The following is a 10,845-nucleotide window of genomic DNA, read 5'->3' on the forward strand; positions in this document are numbered from 1 at the left end:
AAAAAAAAAAAAAAAAAAGAAATAGAAATCAGCATGAACACTTTGGAAAATCTTTTGGCATTATTGTCTACCCTAAGTGTGGTAGATTAAACTAATGGTCAACTTGTAACACCCAGCTGAACCAAATCAGCATGGTCCTGGGTGTGGAAGGCCCCTCTGAGAATTACTGCCAACAACATAACAGGAGAACTGGAAGGGAAGATGGTGTGCTGTTGATTCTCCTAGAGAAGCTTGTTGCACTAGTTTTCCTGATATGAATTCAGTTGTTATCATGGGAGGAGCTTGGGTCCTCGCTGTCACTAAGGACAGCTGCAGTTCTCTTTTGGGGAGCTCTGGTCCTAACTTTGAGTGTTACTTCCAGGTGCCAGTGCAGATCCTGCTGGCACAGATCCTTCATTTCACTGGCGCAGACTTTTTAGGTTCCACCACTGACTTCTGGGCCTTCTCGGTGCAGATCTTTGATAAGGTTTGCATGAAATGTTGTCATGGGCTCTGGGCTTCCAACTGGACTCATGCGGGACACTGCCGTGGGATCCAGGCCCTCAGCTGGATTCTCTAGTGTGTGGACAGATTTCCTAGATTCTTTTTCTTTTTTTTTTTTTTTTTTTTTTTCTTTTTGAGATAAGGTCTCGCTATGCAGTTCAGGCTGGCCTTGAGCTTACTTTGTAGCCCAGGCTGGTTTCGAACTCGCAGTGATCCGCTTGCCTCAGCCTCCCAAGTTCTGAGATTACAGGTGTGCACCACCATGCCCGGTTCCAGCTCCTGAACACAGCCACCTGCCCACCACCCCCACCAAAACTGCTCCAAGCACAGCAAAGTCCGCAGGGATTTGGGACAGTGTCTCAATTGCAGCCTTTGAGTTTTCTGTCCCTTACCCGCCAGCGTGCTCCTGCTTCTGTGCACTTCTTGGAGGACCACTTGAGAAAAAATTCTGAAACATTTCTATTTCACTTTTCTCCTTGAGAAACATTTTGCAAACACATAGGAAATGTTCCCACTTCTCTTCCTTATAAAGAGCTAGCGTCACGCCTGGGGTCTGGCTGGCAGCTCCTGTGGGTTCCTCAGGCCTCTCCGTGCACACCTGGCGTTTGAGAGCATGCGTGGTGCTGATTCCCTGCTGGCCATTGTCTGGATTTATCGTGGCTGCCCCGTGCTGGCCCAAGCCACGTGGCGCAGCAGCAGGTGCCGGCTGTCTTCCAGATGCCCGTGGGCCGCAACTTTGCCCCGCGCCTCCCTTCTCTGTTCTCCTAGCAACCGGGCCAAGTGTGGTTGCCAGGACACGGGCTGCAGTGATGGGCAGCTGGGGCGGACGAGATGTGAGCCTGAGGATCAGGCTCAGGCCAGAGGGGGTGTTGGGATCTGGCTCGGAGCGTGGAGGCCTGGGGGATGGGGAGGATAGATGCGGTGGAGCTGGTAGGAGACGGGTCAGACTGGACCTGTCATCATCAGGAGCTCTGACCTGATGAAAAGACACCACCCCCATTTAGCAGTGCACCCCGCGTACACACACTCCCCAACCAAAGCTGGGCAGAGCTAGCACGTGTCCTGGGCCCCACCCCTGTGGCCACACTGGGACTTCTGGCTTTTGTTTGTGTGCCTCTTACTGAGGTGTAATTCACCTCCCACCCAGTCTGCCCCCTACAGTGGACATCAGAGTGGTGCAGCTGTTGCACCATCAGTTTCAGAACAACTCCCCATGCCGGAAGGAGGCCCCGTGCCCATTAGTGGTGGCCCTGCGCCTCGCCCAGCCTCTAGTACCCTCTGACCCACCTCCGCCCCTGGGGCTCCTTGTAACGGGTGCTTCGTGCAAAGGGAGTCATGCAGTGGGTGGCCCCTTGTGCCAGCTGCTTTCCCTGGCGTGGTGTTTTCAAGCTCTTCCACATGGTGCGTGTCACAGCTCCATTCGGTTTAATAGCCGTGATGCTCCAGCGTACAGACAGCTCCGCCTGCACATCTGGGCCTCAGTTGTATCCCAGCAGCTGCCCCTGCATTGCTACTGTGTCCCCTGCACCTGCTGTACCTCCAGCCAGCCAGCCTCCAGACACTGCCCTACAGAAGGGCCATGCTCTGTCCCCTCTGCCAGCCCTGTGCAGGAGTGTCAAATGAGGTCCCCCTGCAAGGTGTCTGGTGCCCAAGTGGCCACCTTGTGTGGGGCTCAGCTGTACCTCTGCATGAGGAGCTGGGCTCTAGGACCATAGGGCGGGTCTGTGGGTCCCTAAGGTCAGCCTGTAACATCCAGATGCTGGTGTCTCTTCTGATCTGTGCAAGTGGCAGGGGAGGAGCGTCGTGAGGTCATTGCTGTGGGTAGTGGGGCTGCAGGTCTCCCGGGCCATCCTGAAAGGAGTCAGGATGTGTGACAGGTGCAGGAGGCAGGGGCTTCTCCAGGAGTCTGGCCACTGCTGGTTGAGGTCCAGGTGCCCCACTTCCTGTCTGAGTCTGCCAGCACCTCAGGGGTCCCCAGGGAAGAATGCAAAGGCTGCAGCCACCAGAGGCTCCAGGCCTGGGAGGGTGGCGCCCTGCTTCCACAGTATGTGCTCTGCGAGGAGCGCTGTGCTGGCCTGTTCACACTGCGCCAGCTCGAACGCTTGCGTGCCGGGCAGCCGGAGGCAGGTCGCTGATCACCCTGGGTGCCATCAGCTATGGCAGGCTCTGAGCTCTCTCGGGGCAAGTGCAGCTATAGGACCAGGACGGGATCCCTCATGAGGGAGCACAGAGGGCTTCAGAAGGAGGCATCTGTAACAAGTGGGCAAGTGGATGTGAGGAGGACCCTGGCAGGGCCAGGAAGAGCCCAGGACCAAGGGGCACCTGTGGCACCATTGGCCTCAGCCCTGGCTGCCCCTCAGGGCCCTTGGCTGTGTGGCACTGGCGTTGGGACCACACATACACTAGAAAGCTGGATGACAGGCAGCTCCTGGCGTTGGCCGTATGATGCTTATTGTGATGGAACACATGGCCTATGAAGTGTGTGAGTCACAGGTTAGGTGTGTTCCATGTGTCACTGTCACCCCCAGGAGCCCCTCACCACCTTCTTCAATCAGTAGCTCTCCTTACCCTGCCCTGAGCCACTGTCTTGCTGTGTGTCACCATGGAGCTGGGGTCCCAGCAGGCCGTGGCACTCCAGGGGACCCAGGACCACATGCAGATACATTTGGAGCGCTCACAGATGGCGCCATCTCCACGGGTGGAGGCCCAGGTGGGGCATGTTCTTGTGTTCCTAGGGCAGAGGTCTAGGCAGCTGATGTAGGGGAGTCTGCCTTGTGACCTAAACTGCAAGTGCATGGAGACATTCTCACCGGCCTGGTGTGCATGTGTGTTTGTGTATGGTACAGGGGTTGAACCCAGAGCATTTACACTGAGCTGCATCCCCAGTCCTTTTTATTTTTTGAGACAGAGTCTTACTAAGTTGCTAAGCTGCCCAGGTTAGGCTCAGAATTGTAATCTTCCTGCCTCAGCCTCTCAGAGTGCTGGGATTAGAGGTGTGCACCACCACACCTAGCTATCTGGCTTTGTATTGTGCCCGGATGACGGTTGTGTGTTGAGGCATGGGGTTGTGTTTAACCTTTTTTAGAGCCACGTAATACTCCACAGTGAGAGTCCTGTGGTTTGCTTCTGCCCCTGCTGCTGAGGTGCATGCAGTGTGTGCCCCACCTGCGGACACAGCACTTGTCCTGTGGCTCCGGGTGGGTCTAATGCCCCCTGCCTAGAGTTCTGCTGAGCCACAGCTCTGTGTTCCAGTGTCATGAAGCCGCTGTGTCCATCTACTGCAGCCTGCGCCCGCGGAGCCTGTCCCACTGGGCCCTGGTCTCCATGCTTTCCTTGCTGGCCTGCTGCCTCATCTACTCACTGACAGGTGGGCACTGCTGGGGTGCCGGGGCCAGGGGAGGAAGGGCAAGGATGGCACAGTGCCCTGCATTCCAAGGGTCTTTGCTGCTGCCCCCTCGGCACCCACAGGAAAAGGCCCCATCCGTAGTGGGGAAGCTGAGGCCAGGGGCTCCTGAGGCTCAAACCTTCCCAGCCCGAGGGCAGAGCCGAGTCCTCATCTGGCTGTGCTCTCACGGCGCCCACCCTGAGCAGTTTGGTGGAAGGCTCCTGGCGTTGCGTCTGGGCGGTGAATTACAGCGCGGTGTTCCCAGCCTGGCAGGGTAGCTGGGTGCCGTCAAAGGTGACGCAAGAGTGGCTCAGCGAGGGCTGTGCCGTACCCGAGGTCACGCAGCGCTTCCGCAGGGCAGGCGGGACGCAGGCTGACTTCCAGCCTGCTGCTGTCGAGCCTGACGGTGCTCTTTCATCTGCCTGTACTTCAGGAAGGGCCTTGGGCTGCCAGCAATCTGGGGGGCAACCTTGGAGGTTCCCTGAGAAGTTTCCTGGGGGACTCTGCCCCAGCAGGGAGGTCCTGAGGCTGGTCAGCCTGGGTCAGAGGCCATGTGTCCATAACAGAGCAACGCTTCTTGACGTCCCTGGCACTGGGGCCAGCAGGGTCACAGGACTCTCAGAAAGGCTCCCAGAGAAGCCAGAGGCACCGTCTCGGGATAGGTAGGAACACATGGGTGACTGTGAGAGCAGCATTATACTGGGGCCCAGGGACAGGTGAGCTGGCCCATCCTGCGAGGTTGGCTCTGTGAATCTGGGTGATGGTTGATGCCCTCAGTCTTGGTCTCGCCCATCTGTAAAGTGGGTGTGTAGCCAGCTGTTCCGCTTAGCTGCTCTGGAACGAGGCAGACAGCCCGGAAGGTGTGTGTGTTTCCCAAGTGGTGCCTTCTTCCAGGACGCCGTCACTCTATAGAAGCCCTGGGACCGGCTCTGTGAGCAGAGTGCAGGAGGGCCCAGCTGCCAAGGCAGTAACCTTCGGCTTGGGACAGGACACCCACAGCAAACAGCGGGAGAGGGTCCCTCCCAGAACCCGCCACCACCCCGGAAGAAGTCCTTTAGGGGCTGTAAGCTCTCTGGGGGCAGCGGGACATTTTCTAGTGGGAGCTCCCTGGCTTCCCCCTTTCCCCTCTGCAGGGGCTTATGGCTTCCTGACCTTTGGGGCAGAAGTTTCTGCTGACATCTTGATGTCCTACCCAGGCAGCAACACAGCTGTCATCATTGCCCGGGTCTTCTTTGCTGTCTCCATTGTGACGGTCTACCCCATTGTGCTCTTTCTGGGGAGGTGAGTCCTGGCTGAGGGCGGGGTGTCCCCATGCCACACCAGGGTGCTGCCAGGGCTCCCTGTGGCACATGCTAACTTGACACAGGGCACAGAGAGCTTAGCAGTCCACTTGAAGCTGCCCATACGCTGACTCCCCGCCCTCTCCTCTCTGCTGGCTGCCCACCCCTGAGGGCGGCAGGAGCATGTGGAGGGTGTGGAGCAGGAGCCCTGCTGGGTGTCACACAGGGGCTCGGGGAGGGCTGGCAGTTGGCTGGCAGCCCCGGGTACCCGTGTGTGCCTGTGACCGTGCGCCCTGCAGGTGTGTGATGCAGGATTTCTGGAGGAGGAGCTGTGGGGCACACGGGCCCCCGGTGCTGGCTGACCCCTCAGGGCCATGGGTTCGGGTGCCGCTGACTGTCCTGTGGGTGGCTGGAACGCTCACCGTGGCCCTGGTCCTGCCCGACCTCAGCAAGATCATTGGAATCATCGGCGGTGTGAGCGCCTTCTTCATCTTCATCTTCCCGGGTGAGGGATGCGCTGCGGCCTCCCGCCTGCCGGTCTCTGGCCGCGTGGGCTCTGCACGGACCCCCTGCGGGATGGGGCTCGAGATTCGGAGGTGGGAGCCCACGGGGACGGGACAGGGCCCTACTTGGCCGCCGGCTTACTGGCGGGGCCCCGCTCTGGCTGAGCCGCTCAGCAGCCCTTCGTGGGGGCACCGGTAGGAGGTGTGATCGAAAACTACAGTAAGAGTTGACCTTTTAAAATGCCATCACACTAAAAGGCACATTGCCGCGAATCCCCTCCAAATGCTGCCCCCACTTGGGACTCGTCTCATCAGGCTCGCTGCTGTCTGAGGCAGTTCTGGAAGTTGTCTTCTGTCTGTGGCTGTGTTGCCATGGCTGCCTTAATGTCCTGAACTGATTCACATGTTCCCCTCAGGGTCCTTCTGACTTTGGGGCAGGGAAGGAGTCACGCGCTGCCAGGCCTGGGGAAGAGGGTGGGTGAGGACGCAGTCGTGTTTTTATAGGCTGCCCTTCCACTGGATGCACATGGCAGCAGCAGGCATGTGTTTTTTATCACACCTTGTAAAGCCACTCGTGGAGAGGACTTCCAGAACCACATGGGGAGCGGTGAGAGTGACGCGATGTGTATGATCGAGCAGAGGAGGGTTTTGAGGGGATTCCTGGAGATATGTCTGCTACTGCAATACATTTACAATTTTTACATATTCACCAGGTAGCTCCATCCCCCTCATATGAGCCCGTCCGACAGAGGGTGACACAGCGGGGTTAGAGGAGGGAGCTGGGCCGCAGCGTTGTCTGCCCTCACACTGCCCCCTTCTGCCGCAGGACTTGGGTGTGTTTCTCTCTTTACCTCGGTGTGCACAGCACACCTGGGTCACAACGTACACGGCGAGCCTCCCCTGCCCCTGCCGCAGAGCCTGGAGAGCCTCGCACCGCTTTCTGACACTGCTCTAGTGTCTGTGGGCTGGGTGAGAGTTCCAGTTGTGAGCACTGTCGGGCTGGGAGACCACCAAGGGCAAAGCGAGGAGCTTCCCCAGCTGCTCAGGGGCAGGTACCCCAGGGACACAGCACACAGTACCTGCTCCACGAGCAGACCCTGTTTCGAGAGGAGCACTACCCATCAGGCATTGGTGGGCAGGGAAGTGGGGAGGGAAGGAAGTGCTCACCTTCGCCTGGGCTCTGGGGAGAGCGGGCCCGGGCCCCCTCACATCTCCCTTGGCACCCAGGGCCCGTGATGGGTGGCACCTTTGGATGCCAGCTTTCGCCTGGCGGGAGAGGAGATGCAGGCAGGGCGGGAGGCCGGGGAGGCTGCAAGGTGCTGGGCCAGCTGCCTGGCTTGTGTCCCAGCGGGACTATTTGAAATCTACCAAAATGAAATCAGAGGATGGCAAGGAGAAGGTGGCAGCTGCCAGGGATGGGCAGCAACTCGCACCCTCTCTGTAGACTGCCGGGAGGGCCACTGACACCGCCTCTTACAGACGGCAGCTCGGCAGTCCACACGGTTGCTGGCCTCTGACCAAGTGCTCCTGGGGTGCTGAACTGGGCGCCCTCCGGTCCTCTAACCACAGGCCGTGCCACCTAGCTGGGGCGCTGACTGGGGGTCTCCCGCGTCCCCTGCGGGTTGCTGGTGGCTCTCAGCCACAGCCTCGCCTCGCCTTGGTCTGGTGAGGAGGCCGCGTGACCTCGTGTCTCCTTTCCAGGCCTGTGCCTCGTCTATGCCATGGATGTTGAGCCTGTAGGACCGAGAGTCAAGTGAGTGTTCCCGGGACGGGGGTGGCAGCTTGGCCAGGAGTGAGGCTGCTCCTGTCCTGTAGATAAGGGACCAAAGGCTGCCCTGGGAGGGGCTTGCCCACATAGTGAGATGACATCTGTGTTGTCAGGACACCTGGCCAGCGACACTCGGCCCTGGGTTCTGTCAGTGGGGAATGTCCCTGCCCTAAGTTGGCTGGGCTCAAACTTGGGATCCTCCTGCCTCAGCCTCCTGAGGGATGGGATTACAGGCATGTGCCAGCATGCCCAGTTCTTCTCAGAACCTAGCTATGTGGGCTTTGTCCTGGGACCCAGCTCACCAGCTTTTACCCATGAGCCTTCAAGACGGGTTTTCTGTAATCACCCTCAGTCCTGCTCCCTCGTGTGGCTCCACGGGGCACTGTGGCAGGTCGCCCCTGTCCTGTGGGACGCTGAGCAGCCATGTGACACGGGTCCCCTGCCCTCTGTTAATGGGCCCCGCGGTCTCTCTGGCAACCCTGAAATGTGGTGGGAATCGCGTCATCACTGCCGTCTTCTCAGCTGGCCCGGTATCCAGGAAGCTCGCGCCTGTGGCCGTGGCTGCCCCAGTCCCTGCCGGCCCTGCTCTCCCCCCTCTCCAGGCAGCTGCCCTGCTGTGTGCAGTAAGCGATGGAGTGGGCTTTTAAGAAGGCTCTGGTCCTTCATTTGCCATTGTCTCAGAGACCCATCTCTCCAGCGCAGGGAAATGTGGGATTTTTCCAAGTCCTCGGCTGCAGATTTGGCTGCACACCGCAGGTTTTCCACGCATGTGCAGCCTGCGATGTGCTGACGTGGCTTTGTGCCTTGGCAGGTGCTTCCTGGAGGCCTGGGGTGTGGTCTCGGCGCTGGTGGGCACCTTCATCTTCGGGCAAAGCACGGTAGCCGCCATCCTGGAGCTGGCCTGAGGGGCCTCTGCTGGTGTCCGGCTCGAGAGGAGGCTGGCGTGGCTGCTGTCAGTGTCAAGATACCAGGGCTTGGACTCCTCCGCCTCCCAGAGCTCGGTGGTTCTGCAGCTCCCAGGGGTTCTAGGTTCACCAACAGAAACTCGATGGCGCACAGAACAGGGTGCGGCAGGGCTGCGCCCCACTCCTGCTTCTCATGGGTGCCGCCAGTCTGTGCTCTCATCTTCGCCTGGCCGCCTCCCCAGGTGTCTGTGTCCGGATTTCCCCCTTCTTGTAAGAACACTGGACATCCGTTCACACCGCAGCCTAGTTTAGTGTGTTGGCTTCTGCCCTTGACTGTAGCTCATCTTAATAACTCAAGATATAGGGGCTGGGGATTTAGCTCAGCGGCACAGCACCTGCCTGGCAAGCGCGAGGTCGTGAGTTCGATTCCCAGTACTGGAAACCGCCCCCCCCCCAAAAAAACTCAAGATATGCCAGAGTCCAGTTTCCAAGTCGGGCCATGTTCACTGGGTCCCCGTGTTAGGGCTTCAACTCCTCTTGCTGTGGATATGGCTCACCCCTTCATAGAGAGGGAAGGGAAGAAGGGGCGGAGACCCAGAGAACCCGGCTTTGGGGTATTGGGATCAATGCTACCAGCTGAGCACAATGGATGGGGGCCCAACAGGGGGTTTTGGGGGTGTCCCTTGCAGTGGCAGTGGTCTCAAACTGGCTCACAATTCTGTCTAGACCAGCAGATCCAGTGTGATGGTTTAGATCTAAAATACCCCCCCCAAAGTTTTGGGGCTCTATGCTCACCAGTGGATTCATCCACTGATGGGATCATGGCTAAATGTGCTGTTGGCAGGGCCCCTGGTTGGAGATGGTCACAGGGGATGTGACCTGGAAGAATGTAGTCCCTTCTCGCTCTGCTTCCTAGCTACCATGGGGTGAGCCTCTTCCCTCTGCCAGCCCGTTTCTTTCTTGGAGCCAGCTTGCCATGGACTGAACCCACTAAAATCATCAATCAGAATAAACCTGTCCTCCTTTAAGCTGTGAGCATCAGGTATTATGTCCTAGTGACAGGAAAGTGACTGATACACCCAGGGAGGTGAATGCCCAGGACAGGCCTGTGCCCCTTTTCCCTTCAGCTCACTCTACCCAGAGAGCCTAGAGGCCAAGTGGACCCGTGCCCTCTAGTTCTTGCCTGACCCTACCCTGACACTGCAGTTGTCACACCTGTGGCAGAGGGCACGAAGGGAGAGAGGGTCATTCCCAAGGCCTCAGAATGGGGAGCAGTGGGAGTGGGAAGGGACCCATCTGTCCCCGTGTCCACATGTTCCTGCCTTTGACCCTGCCTAGGGCCATATCCTGGATGTCGCTGAACTCAGGCCACCTTTTCTGCCTCGGATTCCCCTTCCTAGAAGCCAGTGAGGTGACAGGGAGAGTAGAGCTGACATTCCCAACACCGTTCTCATGCATGCAGCAAGCCTGGCCCTGAGCCAGGCCCTTTCTGTGTATGTGCTGTGCTGTGCTGGGACCACATGCGGTTGGCAGTGACAGGTCCAGTTTTCTTTATTTTCAGCCCATCCATGTGCATGACTTTTTAAAAAATGGTGATATATAATCTGCATACCATAAAATCTGCTCAGTGGTTTCCTGTGGGCTCACAGGTTTGTGCAGCCACTTCCACTGTCTGTCCCCAACATGCTTTCATCACGCCAAGAAGAGCCCCAGGCCACCCGTCACTGCCCATGTCCCCTGTCCTCAGCCCCAGGCCGCAAAATTTGCTTTCAGCCTCTGTGGTTTGCCTGCCTCAGCTTCCCGTAGACAGGCTCACATGGCGTGAGGTCCTGGTGTGGCTCCCTGGATGTCACGTGATGCTTCTAGACCTATGCCTCTTGCAGGTGAGGCCACTGAGACCTGGCAAAGCCGAGGCTGCCTGTCCTGCAAGGCACAGAACTGAGATCAGAGCCAGTTTGGGGCTGAATTCCGTTGTCCACGGTGCCTCACTCCATCCTGAGGAGGGGCTGTGGGCCTGGACAGTGTGCCCGGCCTGGGGGAGGGGAGACGCCCTCTACCAGCCTCCATCCTGGCCACAGGGCGGGCGGGGCGGCAGCAGGGGTACTGTCCCCTCCTCCTGTCCTCTCTGAGCCGCTGCACCGTGGCCTGCCGCGGGATCTGTTCAGTGGCCAGCGTCCTCCCAGGCAGGGCCCTGGGGAGCCAGAACCACACGGTACCGTGGCTTTGAGGCGTTTTATCACCTCAGCGTGGGCCTGCGGGCAGGCGGTCTTCCATTTATTATTGATGCCCCATCTGCTTCCTGAAAGGCTTGCAGTGCTGGCAGGGAAGGCTGCGCAGTGCTGGAGCCATTCACAGGCGTCCTGGGAAGACAGAGCGGTGCAGGCAGAGCCCCGCCCCAGGGGGCCTTGGGTTCTTGGGGACCTGACACTTTTCTAATATTTCGCATCTTAGCAGCATCCAGAGCAGGCTTACTGTGTGTGTGTTTGTTAAGAAGATAGAGTGCTAGTGACTCAGCCTTGCA

General features: G+C 58.7%; 1 protein-coding gene across 1 annotated transcript in view; it reads left to right on the forward strand.

Moving 5' to 3' along the window:
- Slc38a8 (solute carrier family 38, member 8) overlaps positions 1-8,521 on the forward strand; it is an 18,770-nt gene extending 10,249 nt beyond the window's left edge. Inside the window, exons 7-11 of the mRNA XM_005413230.1 lie at positions 3,736-3,850; positions 5,002-5,149; positions 5,448-5,653; positions 7,353-7,404; positions 8,231-8,521. Coding sequence (XP_005413287.1) covers positions 3,736-3,850; positions 5,002-5,149; positions 5,448-5,653; positions 7,353-7,404; positions 8,231-8,324 — 615 coding nt within the window. The 3' untranslated portion in view covers positions 8,325-8,521. The remainder of the gene's footprint in view (positions 1-3,735; positions 3,851-5,001; positions 5,150-5,447; positions 5,654-7,352; positions 7,405-8,230) is intronic.
- The last annotated feature ends 2,324 nt before the right edge of the window (positions 8,522-10,845 follow it).

This window comes from Chinchilla lanigera, unplaced genomic scaffold (assembly GCF_000276665.1).
Source record: "Chinchilla lanigera isolate Chin_1 unplaced genomic scaffold, ChiLan1.0 scaffold00163, whole genome shotgun sequence".
Lineage (NCBI taxonomy): Eukaryota > Metazoa > Chordata > Mammalia > Rodentia > Chinchillidae > Chinchilla > Chinchilla lanigera.